General features: G+C 41.3%; 1 protein-coding gene across 2 annotated transcripts in view; it reads right to left on the minus strand.

The window, feature by feature from the left end:
* LOC147428833 (GC-rich sequence DNA-binding factor-like protein) overlaps positions 1-3665 on the minus strand; it is a 65234-nt gene extending 61569 nt beyond the window's left edge. Inside the window, exons 1-4 of one of the 2 annotated variants that reach the window (XM_086495391.1) lie at positions 2374-3664; positions 2093-2260; positions 1331-2019; positions 965-1247 (exon numbers count right to left, since the gene is read on the minus strand). In XM_086495391.1, coding sequence (XP_086351517.1) covers positions 965-1247; positions 1331-2019; positions 2093-2260; positions 2374-3630 — 2397 coding nt within the window. In that variant the 5' untranslated portion in view covers positions 3631-3664. Of the gene's footprint in view, positions 1-964; positions 1248-1330; positions 2020-2092; positions 2261-2373 lie in introns of both variants that reach the window. The other variant, XM_086495393.1, reaches the window with a different exon arrangement.
* Between the last annotated feature and the right edge of the window lie 19796 nt (positions 3666-23461).

Raw genomic sequence — 23461 nt, forward strand, 5'->3', positions numbered from 1 at the left:
TAAACAAGGGTCCATAGCCTCCACATACCCAAATAAGCCCCAAACTGGAGAAAAAGCGGGGAAAAACAGCAAGCTTAATCTCTCTCAATCAAGTCCAAAACGGCACCAGATTAGCGAATACCTCGTCCACTCAAAAGTGTTCATTTTTCTGCTGCCTTCTACAGAAATTATGTTTGCAGTTGCTTACAAGTCACAAAACCCCAAAGACACCAGCAAAAGTGTTCATCTTTCTACTGGCTTCTAGAGAGTTTATGTTTGCAGTTGCTGACAAGTCACACAACCCCAAAGACACCAGCAAAATGGAACCATTTGATGAGGTCGATGTATGGCGACGGAGGAGGAAGAAGCACTCAAACCATCAGGTCCAGCCTCACGCCTCAGCATTGAGAGCATTATAAGAATGTTTGCAAGAAAATTTGAAAGACAACATGCGAAAGGTGAATATTTTACTTTATTCAAAGTTTCCTGATTGAGTGCCACAAAACATTGAAAATACCACATATTGCATGAGTTTGGAAGATACTTGCTGTTTGTTATTGCTGTAGTGAAAAGGAGACCAATATTTTGGAGTGCGACATTACAACACACTACATCATAGTTCATAAGGCAACCATTTCCTCACATGGGCTAAAGCCAACACTAACACGCCACTCTGTTCTTTCTCAAGGAGGGGGAAAAAGCACTGCAAGCATTCTCGATCTATGTTTGTTTGTCAAAGAAAGTAAACCAATGAATTACAAAAGTGACAGTTCTACTTTTGTTCAAAGATTCCTAAAGAAGTGTTATAAAACTAAGAACTAAGGCATACTACATCAAATCAGGATAACATCTGGAGACTTCACAATAGACCACACCATACTTCATAAACTACCATTTCCTCAGAAGGGCTAAAACCAGCAGAAACATGTGACCAGATAAAGTGTCACATTCAAATGTGTAAAAGTTTGTTGTGCATATTAATTACCTCCGTATCTTCGACCGCCTTCAATAAAAGAGACCGAACAGCTGCAAGCAAGTCTTGTAGAGCATCACTAGATGGAGGCACATAATTCAAGACTACTTTTACCGCGGCAACAGCATTTGAAGTGCTTCTACTGCTCAAAATGTCCCAGCAATGAGCGATTTCATGGTGAAGAACAGGCAATACCACTTTCTCCACCAATTTTGGCACCAAATCCACATCCGCATCATCTGGACTTACATCAATGCCATTGGCTGGCATGCCATAATCGAAGAGAAAAGAGTGCCTTTCAAGTGTTTAAGAATTAGTTAAAAATAAAATGCAAAAACAATTGAGAGATCCTAGAAAGGACAAGATTCAATGTCTCACCATTTCATACTGTCGAAATCAACATCGCCATAAAGAGGGTCCCATTTCAAAAGCTCAAGGCGTACGTAAGGGGCAAAAAGGGCAGGGGCACTTAGAGAAACATATGCATCCCTGTATGCTGAAGAATACAATCGTTTCCAGCTTTCAAGCTTCTCTTTCACTATAGCTAGCTGTGAATATTCTTCAGCAGCATCTCCAAACACTCTGTCTGCCGTTTCCAATATGTCAGCACAACCTGACCTAAAAGCTCGTTCTTCACTTTCACTTTCATCACTCGTTGCTTCCCCTTCAACTTGTAAACCATTGAAAGTGTCTACTAGATTCGACACAGCAGACTCTACCCTCCGTTTGGCAGCACAAGCCCTTCGCCATTCTCGGGCCTGTGCACGTTTTTTTAACTCCATCCTTTTCTGCAGGTTGACATCTCGACCAAATTCATCAACCTGCGTCGCCAAGTTTGACCCATCTCGTGCAGCAAGAGCATTGGAAGCTGCAGTTGCTGCAGCAGTTGCGGCAGTGGAAGCACTGGCTCCTTTGTTCAAAGCCAACACGGCAGCATTAACTGCAGCTTCTACTTCCACTGTCTCATCAGCATTATCAGCCAACCTCCGCTCACTAATAGCAGTGGCTCGTTCTTCATGAAGTCTCTGCATGTGCTCTTCTAGCTCCTCAATTAAAGGAGCTTTACTCTGTGACATGAATACTGCATGAGATGATGGCTTTAAAGATGTAGCTTGGAGCTTCTTGAAGACATGCCCATACCTTTAAGAAGTCACATAAAACTGCAATATAGTCACGGAGTTTTTGCATGTACACATACTTATCCCCAGTTGTAGTAAGGGAGTTCTCCAGCGTCGATATATTCAATAGTGACGAAGACAGGTTGTCCTCAGTCTTCTGAAGCTCTGCCTTGGTCCAGTCATGTGTATCCTGCAGAAAGAAAATGAATTCCAGCCAACAAAGAACACAATGAAACAAAAAAACAAGAGGTCCTGGACAGAGAAAATTGATGGTTGTATCTTTGCAAATACGCAGAGACCTACTCTTGTTCTTCTCAGAGTGTCATACAATGTGCTCAATGCAGCTTCAGCTCTCTGTGAAATGGTCATTGACTCCATATTGTGCCCACTAAAACCCCATGCTGAACTTGGCAAAGGAGCTGTTGCCAGCCCACCTGAAAAATAACTCTCAGTATGTAGAACTTCTTGACGTGGGACTGAGGGTGTTGTGCCAGGCCAGGTTGAAGAGTCGTCAACCCTCTTTCCAAATCCTTTTCTCAACTGCTCCTCTTCCCATCGACGTTCCTCGTCCTCCTCATCATCTTCTTTTTGACCTGGTAAGGTTCTGTCCTCGATCTTGTCCTCCATAGATTCAAAAACCCCTGCTTTCACCTTTTCACTTGGCAGCTCCCCCATCATAGCAATCCTGGTCTGCATTTCTCCTTCATCATCAGTAGAGGAGTCATCCCTCTCAGAGGTGGCAGCATCACGAGGCTTGCCTCGCAATTCTAGAATATCTGAATTTCCAACTGGAATATAATCAGGTAGGGCTTGTGCTTGTCGCAATCTTTCCCGCTTTGCCTTTGCAGCAGCAATAGCAGCTGCATCCGGAATATGGGTCACACCCCCACCCTCAGCTCCAGCACCTATTCCCATAAGTCCTAATCTGTTTTCTGCATCATCTGTGTCGAGCTTAACTCGATAACTTACATCCTTTACCCTGGATGCCACAAGCTTGCCATCATTGGCCCCAAGGACTTCTCGGTCTGTCACAAGAGTTTGTATCTCCACTGTGGCGCTCACAGCAGGTTTCATTTGACCCTTGAGCACTATGACAGGCTCCAAAGGCTTGTTTTCCTGAAGTGGAGGCTTTGCTCCACCAAGCCGGATGGTGTTCTTCTGCAGCTCAAGGAGCTTCTCTTTAGTGTATTCACCTGCCTGTGGTTGGAAGTTGGAATGGACTGCTGGTTTGTCTTTGCTGGTGGAGAGCTTAGGCCCCGACGCTTGAGAGGCGCCAAATCCTGATGCTTTCTTCTTAGGCTTAAAGGAGTCATCGTCTGTGTCAAAATTGACGAGAGAGGGCTTTTCTTTCTTAATGGAAACGGGCTTGCTAATTGCTTCAGAACCATCTTCATCCTCAGCGAAACTGAGGAGTTTAGGGCCGGAAGGCTTCTTCGCAGCGCCCTTGTCCTTCTTTCCGCTGATTTTGGCAGAATGCAGAGAAGCGGGCTTGACCTGCGTGGCGTCCTCGCCATCACCGTCGTCGTCGACACGACGCCGGAAATTCTTGGTCTTCATCATTGTATTGCAGCAGGACGTAGAATTTCAGCTTAAGTGCACGGCACACCCCTTGGACCGACTATCTCATGGGCAGAGAGGCATGGATCAATGGCCCACGTCCCTTTCGGGCCGTCCGATGCGCTTTTTGTAAATTCAGGAAAATAGGTGAGCTTTTGTGCAGCGATGAACACTTGCTGGAAGCACATAATCAGGACTTAGAATTTCGTTGCTCGTGCACAAAAATTTTCCAACATTTGTGACAATTGGAAGTGTATTGACCAACTATACGTGTTGATGTTCATGATCATATAACTAGTTGTGCCAAATGCAGATCAAACCCACCAATAGAACATGCGATATTGTTTCAAATAACAGTTACACCAGAATGGAGCCAATAAATTATTGACTTCTTGGACTTACCAGAGCACGTCAGAAAGCGATAGAAATAGAAGCTCGTGACTTCACTTTGATTGGAAACCAGCTTTATAAACAAAAGGATAACCATCTTAGGCTATGCGCAACGTAAAACATGTACAAAACTTGTAAATTCAAACGTCCCCCTTGCCCCTCATTCTCCTCCCAGGACGTCACATTTGCAAGCCTATCACCTTAACCACCTCTGTCAAGCCAAGGGCCAAAGGGGTCTAAATGGCTCACGAGCCGAAGGCAAGGCATAAGGTTAAGGATCCTACTTGCAAGAGCCAAGGGCTATAAATAGAGAAGTTGGGAGAGATCAAATTTTTTGTCCACCCCTAGGTCTCACATTGGTTTAGAGAGTCAAGTTTTTGAGAGAACGACGTGGTCCTTCTAAGTCTTGCATGTTTTTGCAATTCGGGAAGGAGGAGGGGAGGCACTCTTAGCCAAGGACAGAGGTGACCGTCGACCATCACCAATCGTGAAGCTCCCTCTCTCTTTGTTTTTGCTCTAGGCTGAGGAGGCTTTTTCGACACACGCTCCAGTTCTGCTGCAACCCATAGCGTGAGCTTCACCCTCATCTTTCCCTGCGCAACTGCCCGCCACCATTGCTCAGAAGCTTTGGTTTTTGTTTTTTTTTTTCCCCTTCAAATGTGGACGCCTTGCCAATGTGAAAGGCCATTAAATGGCCAAGGGTAGGTGTCCACAATCGGCAACCCCCCACCCTCTTGTACTTGCCATCGGCGGCAAGCAGAGTTACATCGCCAACACAAGGCAAAGGCGGGCCAAGTGCCAAGTCAAATTAGTAACAGAAATTTCAGAGGAATTAATGAGCTTTCAAGCATCTTCAAAATATCTAAAGAGTTCTCATTATCGTTTTTTGGCATAAGCTATAACCGACGAGCAGAGTCCATATAAACTACCTCTTTGCAACTTGGTGGTATTGTAATTAGCACAGCTAATTATCATTGAGGACGGAGGTTCCAAACTGTATTCACTCGACGACGTTTTTTCCAAGGTGGTTGAAGCAAGGCTTTACAAGTTCAATATCAATAATTATCTCCTATTTATCGCATAAACAAGAAAGGCTAATAAATTGCGGTTACAAGTGTTCCTAAGTGCTCTGAAACTGTTCTCAATCAACGGATTTTTCAAGGTATTTCTTGATTTTAATTTAGCAAATTATCCCTTGTTACCATATACATGTGGTAGTGATGTGTGTGAACACACTTAGGATCGTTGAGCATTTTTTCCCTCACTAGGAGGTTTTTTCCCCTTGTGCATTGTATATACGCCCATCACTCTAGGGCTATCTAATCTTTCCATTGCACACTAAGTAACACACTCTCTGTTGTGTGCCTTGAGCTTCCTTTGTCTTCTCTAAGCTGGGTGTATCTCCCTGTAACCCTAATTCCAACAATTGGTATCAGAGTAGGTTGCATCCTCCCGAGCTTAGTCGCCAGCAGCTCTAGCACGTGTTTCTCACTCTCTCCAGTTTTCTGTGAGCTTTGATGAGCATCAGTAGGTTGACAAATACTTCGGGCTCATTTCGGCCTCCGTTTCCACTACAGGTAGTGATGTGTAGACAATTTCATCATTTTGGGCGGATTTTCTGTCAGTGTTGTTTTTTGCCTAACAGATCCCTTACATTCTTCTACAAGTTGTGCTATATAGCACATGTTGGTTATGCTTCGTTTCTCCTCTTTTCGGGCAGTTTTCACATCAAGTGCAAGTATTTTCCATGGCTGACAACAACACAAATGTGTTCAAGATCTTTGTTGATGAGGATAGATTGGACGGGGACAAATATCCTATGTGGGCTTACATGATGCAACGTGTCCTTGTGTCAAAGGGCGTTTGGAATATTGTGTAGGGCATTGATGTACGTCCTGGGTTTTGAGGATGTAGACAATGTTGCAGGTTTTGGTGGCAGAGTTGTTGCTTCCAGAGTTGTTTTGCCTATGGTTGAGCAAGCTCATTGGGATGTAAGAGATGTGCAGGCTCATGCATTGATTGTGTTGTCTGTGACGTGCACTATTACTCCTCATATTTTCACAGCAAAACCTGCAAAACATGCTTGGAATATTCTTGTTGGTCTTTATGCAAGTCGCAATGAGGCTAAAATTGCATTGCTGCATAAAGAGGTGGAGTCGAAGATTATGCATGAGGAAGATAAGATGGACACTTTCCTTGTTGGTGTCAAGGATATTAATGAGCAACTTTTTTCGCCAGGCGAAGTCATTTGTGCAGACTGTTCTTGATGCTTTGCCAGATTCTTACCACACTTTTGCTAGTACTTGGAGACTTATGACCTACAGAAATCCAGAAGTTGTCAAGTTTAATGCATTATGCACATTGTTGTTGCAAAAGTCACTTTCCAGAAAAAATATGGCTAAATAGTGTGCAATTGAACATGCCTTTATTGTTGCTCAAAGAAAAGGTGGTAACAGCAATGTAGCCACTTCTCATGGTTCTTTTGCGAGTGATAAATCACATGTTCCTAATGCTTCTGTTGGCAGCAACCACTATTGTAAAGCTAATGATTACTTGATCAAGCAGTATCATAAGTGAAGGCAAAAGAGGTTAAAAAGAAAGAGGTTGGTTCCACTACAAATGGAGCTATTGTTGAGTCTTTTGTGAAAGGATATTGTGATAGTGATGTTGATACAGAATGGGCTTTTAGTACAGAGTGCACTTATGATCCTTCTATCCGTGATGTTGTAGATGCTCATGTGTGGTACTTTGATAGTGGTTCTACAAAGCACATCACCTCTCATCGTAACTTGTTTACCTCTCTCAAGGATGTTTCTCATGGGAATTTAGTCACTTGTGCCAACAATGCTTCTTATCTGGTCAAGGGAGTTGGAAAGATTGTGTTGACTGCTGTGAATGGTAGTTCTTTCACACTTGTTGATGCACTTCATGTACCTAGGATCAAGAAGAGCCTTTTCTCTATAACTGCACTTGCTAGACTTGGTCTTGTTGTGAAATTTGTGGATGATAGATGTACAGTTCATGATCTTAGTTTTGGTGATGAGATTGTTGCATCATGCATTTTATGTCATGGATTATATAAGCTCACTTTGCATGACAAGTGTGGACAAAATTTTACAAATGTAGTTGTGTATTTTAAGGCTTTTTCATATGCAAAACTTTGGCATGCACTTTTTGGACATTTGAATTTTGCCATTTTGTTACGTTTGCAAAAATTTGATATGGTTGCTTCTTTGCCGCCTCTTGAATCACCTGTTAAGCATGTTTCTGAAGGCTGTATTTTGGGTAAGATGCAACATTCGAAGTTTCCAAAGGATGGTTCAGTTAGGGCTACATGCAGGTTGCAACTTGCGCATAGTGATGTTTGTGGACCCGTGCAAACTCTGTCCTTGGGCAATTACCTTTACTTCGTGACTTTCATTGATGATTACTCTAGGCATGCATGGGTGTATGTGCTTAAGGCAAAGTCCGAAGTATTTATGTGCTTCAAGCAATTTTTGGCTATGACTGAAAATTTCTCTAGATGTACTATGGGCACCCTCTATTCCGATCGAGGGGGGGAGTATATGTCTCATGAATTTAATGCATTTTTGGCTAGTCGTGGGATAAAACACCAATGTACAGTGCCATATATGCCTCATCAAAAGTATGTTGCTAAAAGGAAGAATAGGTTGCTTTTAGAGATGGCAAGATGTATGGTCAAAAGCCAAGCTTTGCCACATTTGGTTTGGCTTGAGGCCATCATGTGTGCCACTTATGTACTCAACACGTGTCCTACAAAAACTTTGCAGTCTATGACTCCTTATGAAGCATGGCATGATACAAACCCATCTATTGATCACATGCGCGTTTTTTGGTGTTTGGCTTATGCTTTGGTTCCACAAATGCAGCACAAAAAAATGGATGATAAGGCTGTCAAGTGCATTTTTGTTGGTTATAGTGCAGAACGCAAAGGTTGCAAGTTGTACCATCCGCAAACAAAGTGTATCTTGGTTTCACGGGATGTTGTGTTTATGAAAGATTATGTTTAGTCCTTGTTGTCATGTACTAGAGACAATAATGTAAGCTCACAGGACATTTATGACATTTTATTGCGTCTTGTCCCTTGAAAGCTCCATTGGCTTTCAATGCATCTCCCATCTTGTGGGCTTGTATTCCTAGCTTGGTGTCTAACTCCGTGGATATAAAGCTGTGAGTTGAACCAGGGTCAAACAAAATAAAGGCATCATGCTCTCGCACCTTTCCCCAAGCATAGGAAAGGAGAAATCCTTGGCAATGAGCATCCTCTTTTGGAGCTTCAACCATAGAGGCTCTAGCGGCTCATTGCACACATTTCTTTGGGGGCAAGCACGATAGGTATGTCCTTGCTCCCCGCACTTGAAGCACCAGTTATCTTTGCAACAACGCTCTAGCTCCTTGGGAGAAAGTTGATTCTTGCCTTTGTAGACTCCTTTTTCCTTAGCTTTATTGTTGTTGCTAGAGTTACCTTTGGAAGAATTTTGAGCATTATCCTTCCCTCTAGGTTCATTTCGCTCTTTAATTTCTATGGGCTTAGAATTCCTCTTAGCCCCTTGTTGGAAATTGATTTGCAAGGCGACCACAATATGGTGTATGACTGCAGAGATGGTCCTAGGCCGTTGAGAGTTGACATACTCGGCCATACCTTCAAAAAGCCCAACACAAAACTGCTGTTTTTTCTGCAAAGTCTATCTTTTTGTTGACAAAGGCTTTGATATGTAAATCCCAAAACTTTCCACATACTTGTGGATAGACTCGTAGGGAGACAGCTTCAAGATTCGCCATTCAGAGAGAACTTTTTCTTTGGCATCGCTTGCAAGAAACTGCTTCATTATGGAAGCTCTTAGGGTTTTTCATGTTTTTGGAGCTTCATCGTTAGCTTGGAGGACTCCCTGAAGCCCTCATCCCCAAAGTGTTGGAATTAGGGTTGCAAGAAAACACACACAGCTTGGAGAAGATGAAGGAAGCTCAAGGCACACAACAAAGAGTGTATTACTTAGTGTGCAATGAAAAGATAGATAGCCCTAGAGTGATGGGCGTATATACAATGCACGGGCAGAAAAACCTCCTAAAGAGGGAAAAAATGCCCCGACGGTCCTAGTGTGTTCATACACATCACTACCACATGTATATGGTAATAAATCCCCCCTGGAGTGATGCAGTGAACGAGAGTTGGCACATGAGTAAAGGGAAGTGCCATGCCCTGAGGACATGATCAGTCCACAAAGGGGACTAAGCCCAAAGCTTTGCAGAAAGCTTCGAGCTTCTCACAAGACAATGCCTTTGTGAAAAGATCTGCAAGGTTGTCCTGTGTTGGCACATAAGCCAAGTTGATCTCTCCTGCTAAGAGCCTCTCCCTGATGTAGTGGTAATGCACCTCAATGTGCTTTGTGCGAGCATGAAAAACTGGGTTCCTCGCAACTGCCAATGCGCTCTGACTGTCAGTGTAGATAGTGTTGGCAGTGTCCTGTCCAACACCCAAATCTGCCATAAGGCGTATGAGCCATACACACTCAACCGTAGCTGTGAAGACTGCCATGTACTCAGTCTCACAAGTAGAAGTGGGCGACAGTAGGTTGCTTCTTGCTCAACCATGATATACATGAGCTGCCAAGCATGAAACAAAAACCACTTGTGGACACTAGCGTGTCAAAACAATCAGCCCAATCTGATTTTGAAAAAGCATGTAAGTCTGGCAGTAATGATCCCCCCTTGGGATAAAACAAGCCAAGATGTAAAGTGCCACTAAGGTAGCGGAAAATCCTCTTGACAGCCTGCCGATACTTAAACCCTGGGCTATGCATAAATCTGCTGACTTGTGAGACTACAAACTGAATATTCGGCCTCGTGTTGCATACATAAATGAGGCATTCAACAGCAGTTTGGTAAAGAGTGACATCTGTAGGATCACCAACATCATGAAGACTCAATTTCAAACCTATTTCCATGGGAGTGGCAACAATTTTCCAATCCTCAAGTCCAAACTTACATAGAAATGTCTCTATGTAACTTTTCTGACACAAGGCAATACCACCATCACACTGCTTAAACTGTATACCCAAGCAATGATGCAACAGTCCCAAATCTTTCATCTTGAAAGTAGCAATCAAATCAGCCTTAAATTCAGCAATATATCTCTCATTTGGTCCATGATCAGCAAATCATCTACATAGAGAACCACAATGAGAAGTACATCACCCTCACGCTTTACATACAATGTGCTTTCTGTTGGACTATTGTACATCCCAACCAAAATGAGCTGCCAATGCACATAGAAAACGCACAGTAGTCATACGACAAGTGGAGCAAAAGTCTCTCTCATAATCTATGTCTTTTTGTTGTGCATAACCCTTTGCAACAAGTCGAGCCTTATGGTGATTGATCTCACCATCCAACTTGCGTTTCAACTTGTAAACCCACTTCGTAACAATGGCCTTTTTGCCAAGAGGCAAATCACATAAAGTCCATGTGTCATTTTCTATAAGTGCATCATAGTCTGATTGCATGGCAACCATCCAATTTTTTGAATTTTGTGCTTCATCAAAAGACAGAGGTTCCTTAACATCATGTAAGCTAGACACAACCAAAGCATAACAATGTGGATGCATAAGATGCATGGCGAGAGCCTGAACGAGTACAACTAGACAAAGGTGCATCCAATTTACTGTCAGGCAATGTATGCAGGTCAGCCATTTTGGCATACCTCTAGCCTGCTCATTTTCAGCCCTTTCCTCATCAAGTACATCATGTACATCTGCATCAGTAATAGACTGATTCTGTAACATTTTCAAAAACCCCCATAGGTTGTACATTTGCCTCATTGGAAGTTACATTCAAACTTCCACCACTGAAAAGAGGCAACAAAGTGTCATAACTGTCCTGTGAGCTTACATTACTGTCTCTAGTAAATGACAGCAAGGGCTGAACAGAATCTTCCACAAACACTACATCCTGTGAAACCAGAATACACTTTGTTTGTAGATGATACAACCTGTAACCTTTTCTTTCAGCACTATAACCAACAAAAATACATTTGACAACCTTATCATCCAATTTTTGCGTTGTGTTTGTGGCACTAAAGCATATGCCAAACAACCAAAAACACGCATGTGCTCAATAGAAGGCTTTCTATCATGCCATGCTTCATATGGAGTAATAGACTGCAAAGCCTATTAAGTACATAAGTGGCACACATGATGGCCTCAAGCCAAAAAGAATGCGTTAAAGCCTGACTTTTGGACATACATCGTGCCATTTTCGTAAGTGACCTGTTTTTCCTCTCAGCAATACCATTTTGCTGAGGAGTATAAGGCACTGTACATTGGTATTTTATCCCACAACTAGCCAGAAATGCATTGAATTCATGAGACATATACTCCCCCCCTCGATCGGAACGGAGGGTGCCCATAGTACAGTTCGAGACATTTTTCAGTCATAGCCAAAAATTGTTTGAAGCACATAAAAACTTCGGACTTTGCTTTAAGTGAAAATACCCATGCATGCCTGGAGTAATTATCAATGAAAGTCACGAAGTAAAGGTAATTGCCCAAGGACGGAGTTTGCATGGGCCCACAACATCACTATGCATAAGCTGCAATCTGCATGTGGCCCTAACTGAACCATCCTTTGGAAACTTTGAATGCTGCATCTTACCCAAAATATAGCCTTCAAAAACATGTTTGACAGGTGCTTCAAGACGCGGCAAAGAAGCAACCATATAAGATTTTTGCAAACGCAGCAAACTGACAAAATTCAGATGACCAAAACATGCATGCCAAAGTTTTGCATATGAAATAGCCCTTGAATCTACAACTGCATTTGCAAACTTTTATCCACACGTCATACAAAATGAGCTTATACAACCCACGACACAAAAGGCCAAATGCAGCAATTTCATCACCAAAACTGAGATCATGAACTGTACATATGTCATCCACAAATTTGACTACAAGTCCAAGTCTAGCAAGTGTAGAGACAGACAAAAGACTCTTCTTGATCCCAGGTACATAAAGTGCATCAACAAGTGTGAAAGAATTGCCATTTGTAGCAATAAGCACAATCTTTCCAACTCCTTAAACCGGATAAGAGGCATTGTTGGCACAAGTGACTGAATTCCCATGAGGGACAGACTCGAGAGAGGTGAACAATTCACGATGTGAGGTAATGTGCTTTGTAGCACCACTGTCGAAAACCACACATGTGAATCTGTGGCAACTGACATGCATGCATCATGGACAACAGGATTGAAGTGCACTCTGCACGAAAAGCCCATTCTGCATCAACACCAGCATCACAGTCTCATTTCACAAAAGACTCAACAATGGCTGCATTTGTAGTGGAACCAGCATTTGCAGTGGAACCACCCTCTTTCTTCTTAGCCTACTTGGCCTTCAACGTAGGACATAGCTTGATCAAGTGATCGTTAGCTTTACAATAATGGCAACACATCTTCTTTTTGCCCTTATCACCAGAATTTCTAGACGAATTGCTGCCAGCAGAAGCATTAGGAACAGGTGATTTTCCACTCGCATAAGAACCATAAGAAGTGGCTGCATTGATGTTACCACCCTTTCTTTGAGAAGCAATAAAAGCCTGCTCAACTACATGCTGTCTTGTACTTTTTTTTTTGGAAAGTGACTCTTGTAGTAGCAATGTGCACAATGCATCAAACTTGACAACTTTAGGATTTCCTTGGGTCATAAGTCTCCAAGTACTAGCAAAAGTCTGGTAAGAATCTGGTAAGGCATCAAGGACAATCTGCACAAGGGAACTGTCTAAAATGACTTCACCTGTAGAAATAATTTGCTAATTCATATCCTTAACATTGACACCAACAAGGAAAGTGTCCATATCATCTTCCTCATGCATAATCTTCGACTCCAGCTCTTTACGCAGCAATGAAATTTTTGCCTCATTGCGGCTTGCATAAAGACCAGCCAAAATATCCCAAGCCTGTTTTGCAGATTTCACTGAATGAATGTGAGGAGTAATGGTGCGCTTCACAGACAACACAATCAATGCATGAGCCTGCGCATCCTTTACATCCCAATGAGCATGTTCTACCATAGGCAAAACAACTCTAATAGCATCAATCCTTGCAGCAAGACCTGCCACATTCTCAACATTGCCTACATCCTCAGAACTAGAAAGTACATCAATGCCCTGCACAATATTCCGGACTCCATTTGACACAAGAACATGTTGCATCATGTAAGCCGACATAGGATAATTGTCCCCATCCAATCTGCTCTTAGTAGCAAACATCTTGGACACATCTGTGTTGTTGTCAACCATGGAAAACTCATGCACTTGATGTGAAAATTGCCCGAAATGAGGAGACAGTGAGTGAGACCAACACGTGCTATATAGCACAGCCCGCAGTAGACTATATGGGACCTGTTATGCAGTATTTGGCACAGACAAAAAATTTGCACAAAATGACAAAATTGCCTGTGCAGACTTGGCTGTAGTGAAAATGGAGTCCGAAATGAGCCCGAATCAGAAATTTGAGTAGACTAAGCTCTATGAGTCTTCCAAATTTTTTCTCGACCTGCGAACGCTTGCCAAAGCTCACTAAAATTGAAGAAAATGAGCAAGCATGTGCTAGAGCTACTGGTGACTAAGCTCTAGAGGACGTAACCTGCTCTGATACCAATTGTTGGAATTAGGGTTGCAGGAAAACACACACAGCTTGGAGAAGACGAAGGAAGCTCAAGGCACACAACAGAGAGTGTATTACTTAGTGTGCAATGAAAAGATAGATAGCCCTAGAGTGATGGGCGTATATACAATGCAAGGGGGAATAAACCTCCTAAAGATGGAAAAAATTCCCCGGCGGTCCTACTGTGTTCACACACATCACTACCACATGTATATGGTAACACAAAGGCCGCATCAAATTGTTAGATAAAGGTCAAGACTTTGTCTCTGGCATCAAAGGTGCCATCATAAGTGAGAAAAGAGATGTTCTTTCCTCCCTCCTTGAACTTCTTGAGCTTGTCGGACCTTTTCCAAGCAGCATATGATTTTTGATGGCCTCTCCTCTTAGGTTCTTTGGGGGGGAGAAACCGCTACTTTTATCGCAAGAGGAGGAAGGCGATGAAGATGGAGAAGAGGGTGACCTCTTTCTCTCTTTTTTCTTCCTTTGATTCCTCTCTTTCCGTTTGAGACTACGACGACCAGGATTATGCGACAATCTTTTCCTCTTGGGAAGAGTTGGAGATCTTCGTTCTTGCTATCTTCGTGGAGCCACATCTTCCGAAGTGATTGGCGATTCACTTCTTTCTCTTTACTTCGGTGGGGACTTTACATTTGAAGCATGTCCTCTCCTTTTGAATGGAGGTGCATCCTCAAGTGGATGTTGAGGCCTTTGATATGTATCCTCTTCTTCTCTCACCGGAGAGAGCCTTCTTTTGGAATTCCCTACAAGAGACCTCACGGGTACTCTCTCTTCCTGGGGAGTTTGGAGAATCCCATGGGTGTGAAGTTGTTGGTAAACTTCACCTTGTAGGGTGGGGTTACCCATAGCTTGTTGTTGCGTAGCGACAAGAGAACTCACAAGCATAGGGGCATCATTAGTATCACCTTCATGTGCAAAATCAAAGCTATCTATATTTTTTCTACTCTCTTTATTATTGTTAGCCATGCTAAAAGAATTTATGTGTATGTTAGCTTATTCTTTGGCAATTTCAAAGCCCTAGTTGCTACTCCTCTTAGCTCTTGAAAATTAGCACTCAAAGCATCCACATCGCGGACAACTTAAGGACCTCTCTTCTTCAGCAAGAAAAGAGAAACCAATAGCTCTGATACCAATGTAACAGAATTAAGCTAATATCTTTGAGTGTAGCGGAAATAGATTAGCCATAGTGAGCATTTTATTAAGAAGATTCCTAATGAATATAGAGAGAGTGATAGGTTGGAGATAGCAACAATTCACACATTCCTAATTAACATGGCATGAGGAATAGCTTGCAAAAGAGAGAGAAATAGAGAAATTGACACAATTGAGGACCAGATTTACTTGGAGCGGGTCCCCCCTTCAATAGCCTTTTGTATTATAGGTTCTCCCATGAAGAGAGACTTGGTACAATACAATCTTTGTGTTCCTTAAGACACCTTTGGTTCCATGAAGATGGAAAGCTTCATGCACCAAACTTATGCTTAAAACAACCATCAATCTACTTGCAATAAACAAGAACTTGTCCCCAACCTCAATCCCAAGACCTCAAACACCACCAAAGGTGGAGAGAGCTAGAAGGAGTGAGGAAGATGAAGATAAGAAGATGTAGCTCTACGAGAAAGAAGTAGTCTCCTCACATATAATCACTATTTAGCATAGCTTAGCATAGTGATAATGAAGATGGAGAGATTGATAAGCATTGCTTTGAGCATAACTCTTGGTTGAATTTGCATTCCATAGTCAAGGGGTGTTGATATAGGCTCTCCACTTCTCAAGCTTGGAGAAGGAGATGACTTGTGTGCACAACACACAATGGGGGAGTGTATTTGTGTGGCTTGTGGAGTATATGAGAGAGAGAGAGAGAGAGAGAGAGAGAGAGAGAGAGAGAGGATTCAATTTTGCTATTCTACTCTTGCTACAAGCCTATTGGCTCAAGCCTTGGGCTAGCCAATGGATGGCTCTAGTCATAACAAGCAAGGGCTGTAGCATTTGGACAAGTGCCCTCCTTTCCCCCTTTGAGAGAAAGATCTTAATTATTTAATTGTAGCATTTGGACAAGTGTCCTTCTTTCCCCCCTTTGAGAGAAAGATCCTGATTATTTAATTTGGACAAGTGTCCTTCTTTCCCCCCTTTGAGAGAAAGATCTTAATTATATTTAAATTCTCATTGGACCTCCCTATAGGTCATCCAATAGGGGCTTGCTTGAGGGGTATACACCCTCTCACACACTCATTATCACTTTGTTAAAGTGAAAGAGATCCTCCTAAAAGCTTGAGAAGTTGAGAGCCTACATCAACACTCTTGGCTATGGGATGCAAATCCAACCAAGAGCTATGCTTCAATGCTATGTTTGCCATCTTCTTCATCTCCATTACTAAGTTGCTATGCTATGCTAAGAACTATGAGTGATGGTATGAAAGGACACTACTTATTTCTCGTATGTTACTTCTTCTTCCTCTTCCCTACCTGCATTCCATGCTAGCTCTCTCTACCTTCGAAGGTGTTTGAGGTCTTGGGACTGAGGCCAGGGACAAATTAATGCTTTCATTAGATTAAGTTACGGGCATAATTGTGGTGCATGAAGGTCTCTGTTTTCATTGCACCATCAAGGTCTCAAGGAACACAAAGCTTGTATTGTACCAAGTCTCTCTTCATGAGAGAAGCTATATACAAAAGCCTTTTGGAGGGGGGACCGGCTCCACATAAATCCGGTCCTCAACTACTGTCAAATTTATGTAACCCTTTCTCTCTCTCTTTTACAAGTATTGTTCATGCCAAGCTAACTAGTAATAATGTTCATTTTGCTACCTTAAATCAATTACTCTTCAAAAGCTCTTTAAGAATTCTCTTAAAGGAAATGCTCACTATTACTATTTCAATTTTTGCTACAGTCAATGTTATAGCCATATTCCGTTACATTGGTATTAGAGCTATTGGTTTCTCTTTTCTGAGCTTAAGAAGAGTGGTCCTTAAGTTGTCCATGAAAGGTTGGACCTTTTCATTGCAAGAGGGTAAGTGGGACAGGGATCTATTATCTTGGTTGAAAAGGACTTACTTCGAGGTAAACCGTTGGGAACTATAGACTTAATAATGGATTCCCTCGGGGCTTGCCTTTGGCTTAACCATTATTGAGCTACTAACAAGCTGAACAAGAACCATAATCAATCAAGCAATATTAGACCCTATCCACTACTCTTTGCAATCAACAGTCTCCAAACCACGGGTGCGGCTTTGTAAGAACTAATTTTCAAAGAAGAGTAGCAACTAAGGTTTTTGAGGGTACCAAAGCACAAAGTAGAATATACATAAATTTAGTTAGCATGGTTGACAATAATTAAGAGAATAGAATGAATATTGATAACTTTGATTTTGCACATGAAGGTGCTACTGATGTTCTTCCAATGTTTGTGAACTATCTTGTTACTAGGTTGCAACAAGTTATGGACAACCTTGCCTTGCAAGCCGAAGTTACCCAACAACTTCGTGCTTATGGGATTTCCCTACCTCTCCAAGAAGAGAGAGAGAGAGAGAGCTTATGAAGCCTCTTGTTCAAACTTCCAAAAGAAGACTCTCTCAGATAAGAGAAGAGGAATCCAATGAACGAGAAAGAAGTGAATCTTAGAATTCTTCTAAAGATGTGGCTCCACGACAACGCCGGTCTCCACGATCCCCAACTCCTCCCAAGAGGAAAAGATCATCCTATAGTCCGTCTCCTCGTCACTCCGAAAGGGAAGAGAGGAAACAAAGGAAGAAAAAGGTGAGAAAGATCTTCTCCTTCTTCATCACCTTCCTCCTCTTTTGACAAAGCAGTGGATATTCTCCTAGAGAATACAAGAGAAAAGGACATCGAAATCCTATCCTGCTTGGAAAAGGTCCCACAAGCTTAAGAAGTTCAAAGAGGGAGGAAAGAGTATCTCTTTTCTCACCTATGATGGCACCTTTAGTGCTACTGACAAAGTATTGGGTTTCATCCAGCAATTCGATGCGGCCTTTGGAGATGAGGGTTTCACTGAATCCTTCAAGCTACGCCATGTAGCTATGGACTTTCAAAAAAATTCGTCAATGGCTAGCCTTTGTGGCAACAATGAAGCTCAAAGGAAAGAAAAACTCCACGAGTTTCCATCATGAAGCAATTCCTTGCAAGCGACACCAAAGATAAAGTGCTCACCAAATGGTGCAGTTTAAAGTTACTCTCCAATGAGCCTATCCACAAATATGTAGACAAGTTTTGGGATTTACATCTCCAAGGTACTATCTTTCGAAAAATAGACTTCGTTGAGCAAAAGCAACAATTTTGTGTGGGATTACCTGAAGAAATGATCGAGTATGTAAACTCACAACGGCTTGGTTCTATCACCGAAGTCATCCACCACACTATAGTTGCTTCTTGTATTAATTTCCAACAAGGGGCTAAGAGGAATGCCAATCCCATGAAAAACAAAGATCGAAATGATTCAAAGGGGAAGAACATTGCTCAAACTTCTTCCCAAGGCCAAGGATTTCATTGACGTGATCATGATCGTGTGGTTATGTTAGTAACTCTAGTAATTACACAAGAAAAACACGTGATCACGTTAATTGTTAATGTGACTTTGATGATGACCTGCAAAAACCCATAGAGCCGGTTAGCCCGTCGGGTAAAAGAAGATTCCTTGTGGTGCTCGCGGGGTTTTTTTATTTTCCCGATGGGCCAAAGTCAATGCCTGATGGGCCTGCCAGGAAAATTAAAAAAACCTGATGTGCGTAATTATATAAAGTAAACTGCATGCTTATCGTTGTGCTTTGACTAGAAAAATCCCTGGGGAGTGTATCCGAGTGCCGGGTATTGTCATCTCCTTGTGAGTTGACCTATGGTTATAGAGTCACAGGTCCTTTTCTTGGGCTGAACGTGATTTTTGATTCGGTAACCACTTCTAAAAATATTTAGTTCCTTTACCAAACATAAAGGTACGAAACAAAAACATTTGAAAATTTGAAAAGTCATGCTTATTACGACAAAGCCATTGGTCTAAATGAGGGCTGCAACTGGTTTTAAAAGATGAGCATATGCAAATGTTGAGTCGATAGTCAAGGGTTGGATGTTTACCATCATACATTTGAGTTGATATACATTGTCACTGCACAATATAAGAGCTATAATCCTTAGTTGGGTGAAAACTATTTTTATATATTGAATTGGTTGCATAAGGGGCTACAATCCTTGACTGTGTACAAGTAGTCCTCAATTGTGTGATTATATTGAAGATTTCTTTGCGTTATTTCATGCATTGGTTTATACAAAGAGTGCATTATGTATTATGAAACATTATTAGTGTATGACATGATAAATCATAGATTTTATTACTTTGCAAACAACTAACATCGTTCAGTTTAGAAGTTGATTATTCTTTCTAGCATTTGAAATAGATGTTTCTTATTGTTTGCAAATCAAAGAGGACATATAAATAATCATCATAATAATAATTGCATTGAGAAATTCATAGCATTGTTGTATTTATTATGCCGTGCAGAGAGTGCATTGCAATGTGTATGTTTGCTCACAACATAGGTGATTGATATGTGGATTGAATAGCGTGCATTGTAAATCTCATATCGTGCAGATTTGATTACTTTCCTAGTGAATGAAAACTTTAATATATACTGAAAAGAAGAAAAACGTTTTGAAAACTGAACATCTAGTTGTTTTGTCTTTAATTGTAATTTAAAAGAAATGGAGCAAAATGTCGACACAAGTAGTATGAAGAAGCCAAAGAATAAAATAGCTCCTGGCAAAGAGTAGGATTATGCTCACAACATATACAGTCGATATATAGAGTGGCAATGTAAATTTTGCCTCGCAACAAAATCAAACGGTGCATCATGTATTAGGGATCATTTTCTGGGTAGCGTTAAAAAGAGTTGTAAGAAATGTGAACATCCTCAGGCATTTGCAATTGCAAAGCGTTTGAGGGAAGATCTCGCCAAAAAAGGTGGCAAGAGACAACAGATATATAGCTCTGTTATGGATGCAAGTCAAGAGCAGTCAGAGCCAAATATTAACTCTGCTGATCCTGTGGTGACACCAACTAACCTTGGAGAACGGCCTACGCAGGGAGAGGAAATGTCAAGCAACATTCCTTTTAAGCGTCACATTGAAGGTGGACTTTGTCAAATGTATCAAAAATTATTGCATCAAAGCTTTCGAATGTAGTCTCTAGAAGAAGCACAAAATGCACTCACCAAAGCAATATTCTTCACTAGAAGTGCTCTGGTCATAGTAGACAACAATCATTGGAAGGCCGCTTGGAAGGAAATTGCTGAGTTTGCCCCAGGATTTTCAGCTTTCTCTTATCACACAATACAAAATGTTCTCTTGCACAACTGTTACATCGAAGTCAAAGAGCATGTTGGAAAAATAATACTTGGAAATATTCCGCTTTCAGGATGCACAATTGTGAATGATGGTTGGTCAAATGTTCAAAAAAGACCACTGATCAATGTAATGTTGGTTCTTCTAAGGAGAGAAACGTTCACAAAGACAATTGACAGTTTTGGTGCAATTAAAAGTGGCAAATACATTTCTAAGGTCTTGATTAATGTAATCAAAGAAATTGGTGTTGAACATGTTGTTCAAGTAGTCATGAACAACGCAAAGAATTGTAAAAACGCTAGTAAATTAATAAAAAAGTGCTTTCCTCCTTTTTTGCCAATGGTTGTAATATGCACAGCTTAAACTTGGTGCTGAAGGATTGGTACACTAGTGAAGAAACCACATGGTTCGCCAAAATAATTGACACAGGGCGTTAGGTTAAGAAATTTATCTTAAAACGACAAAGAGTGCTCAATTGTATAGAATGCGCATGCTAGTGATGTTGAAACTTCCTATTGAAACTTGGTTTTGCACGCATTTTTATACATTGGAATCACTTCTTCACAATAAGTGCACTGTGATAGACACTTTCAATTGCATGGCCTTTGATGAATCGAAAGCTTGAGCAGAAAGAAAAAGTGAAAGAGAAAATTATATGTCTACATGGCAACATAAACAAAGCTGCTTGGTGGAGGAGTGTGATGGATGCATACCATGTAATGATATCCATTATGTTTGCGATTTGCAACCTTGATCAAAAGGTACCAAATATGGGCAAAGTGTGGATAACATGGTGGTCGGTCCAACAGAGTCTTGAAAATCTTGAGGAGCTAAAAGAGTTTGAAGTAGAAAAGGAGTGGCGAGTACCATTCTTTGGCAAACAACAAAGATTTTGTCGAAGTATTTTCATGCAAGATGGAAGAACGCTCATAGTCCACTCCATAGTGTGGCTTATATGCTCGATCCAAAGTATTGGAATTTAAATTTGATGTCCACTACAGAGGTGGTCAGCGATTTCTATCACGTGGTCAACACGTTCTACTCCAACGTTCAGGACCAAATTGATTATATCAAAGAAATGAGTGCATTTAGATTAAAAGAGGGTCCTTTTGCGAATGATTTTGTACAGTCAATGGCGAAGGAGCAAACTGCATGGAAGTGGTGGATGATGAATGGTGGAGAGCATTATTCGACCTTACGTTCCCTTGCAATGAAAGCACTGGCACAATGTGCAACAACTCAAGTTCTGAGAGAAACTGGAGTATGTACAAGTATGTTCATAGCACTATTCGCAGACAGAGCGAAAAAATTAGTGTATATGTTTTGCAACAAAAAGATATTGCATCACATTGAAAGTGCTGGCTACGAGGAGGAAATGCCAACCTGGTTGTATGATTGTAAAAACAAAGACGAAGAAGAGTTCAATGTCTGCGCATCTCAATGCACTATAAACAAAATTGAAGAGAATCTGGTAATAGATGTGGAAGTTGAATTACAAGGAGACCCCACAACACTTAGACTTAGAAGATGACACAAGCTCAAAAAGCGGTCGTTGGACAGGATTAGGGTTTGTCTTTAAATATTTTTTGAAAAATATCAAAATATCAGATGCATTTCTTCTATTTGTCCGCTCTCCTAACTTCACCCAACAGTCTACTTCAATCTGAATGGCCCTGATAACATCTTGGTCGGGGTGGTAAAATACTTCTTTTGGAAAATAAAATTTCATGGCTGCACTCCAAAAACTTATCTTTGCTTCCTCTGCTTTCTGTGCCTCCAAAGTTGCAGGGTCCAACTGTCCGCTCTATGGAGATAATTAATTGACACATGCTTAGCGGGCGTTCTGAGCATCATTTCCCAATCAATGATGTCAACACAGGGTTTACTTGTGCGAGTAAAGTCCGACATTATGTTGAACGAGTGTAGATGGATGTGCACTATACCAACCAAGTGAGCAGCCACAACGCCATCAATTAAAGTGTGATAGATTGTTGGCATCTGCTCAATCATTGCTTTGATCCACAATGTCTCCATATCTGGTAAGCGCTAATTTTCTTGTGGCAATGACCTCCATCCGTGTTGTAGCATGTGCATGTGGAGTCTGAACTCTCCATGGGCGAATGACAAGCGGCACATCATGTCCCCAAGGTGCCCCCATTGTAGTATAGAAATATTGTGATCCAAGGGGCTTCGGTGGTAAAGCCAATGCATCTTACAATGGAGGGGTGAAGTGTTTGCATTCCTTGCTTTGTCTGAAAGTTGTCAAATTTTGTCTCACTCCCTCCCTTGTAGCATTTTTCCACGTATGTAATGTGGTCTAGAAAGAAAGATATGCCTTTGATGGTGTACAATGTGCACACACCAAAAGAGCCTACTCCAACCCTTGTACCTTATACCAAGACCTTGTGGGGAATGCCAATCAGATGCCTGGCATTCAAAGCCATGTGCATGATTGTGTTGGTGTCGCTGGCATCTGATCGGCTACCCACAGTTGCTTGTACATCTTGGGCCCGAGCTTGGTAAGGAGGCTTGGTCCCGAGATTTCACACACTTCAGCTTGACCTTCTGTTCCTCCCATAATTTGTCCTAGAGATCTAATTTTGTCATATCACAGGTAGGAGGGATATATTCCTTTAAGTCTCTGCAAAACAGACTTTCATATTGCCCAACATTGTCCTAACCTTGTGGTGGGGGTCAAATTCTCGAATCCCTGCTGAAATCAACAACTCATATTGGTCTTTACCTCACAGTCTATGCTCTGTGTTCTCCCATATAGCGCTAGTGAGGTCTTTGATGAAGACGTCGCTTTCACTAATCTGTTGTATGCGACCATTTGCACGTGATGATATTGCTAAAATACATTCTTTTTGAATGGCACGCATAATAATTTTCTTTTGATCTGGTATCATTTTAGCACTGGAAAATAAAAAACAACATATCAAATAAAAATTCATGGTTGTACACTGCACTAACACTCTCACACTAGTTCAGACAAACCATAACCATGCCTTGAAGACTTTAAAAAATATACACAAATATATTGATAAACATTGGAAACAATTTTCACTCAAAATGTGATGTTTACACATGTAAATGCAGAGCAAATAAGTACTTTATAAGAACTTCATCCAGATCAAACAATACATGTTAAAAATCTAAAACACTTCAGCATATTGTGAATTTTTAACTTATATTTTTCATAGTGCACTCTCACACTAGTTCAAACAAAGCATACACTGACTTAAAGACTTCAAAATCTTCTGCATGATTATATTTATTCAGGTTGATAATCATTTTGACTTTAAAATGGTATGTTTACTCGTGTAAAATGCAATAAAAATATGTCACTCCTAATAAAATTATCCAGATCTAATTGAACATGTTAAAAATCCAAAATA

The sequence above is a fragment of the Adiantum capillus-veneris genome, chromosome 22, assembly GCF_014529385.1.
Source record: "Adiantum capillus-veneris isolate H3 chromosome 22, ASM1452938v2, whole genome shotgun sequence".
NCBI lineage: Eukaryota > Viridiplantae > Streptophyta > Polypodiopsida > Polypodiales > Pteridaceae > Adiantum > Adiantum capillus-veneris.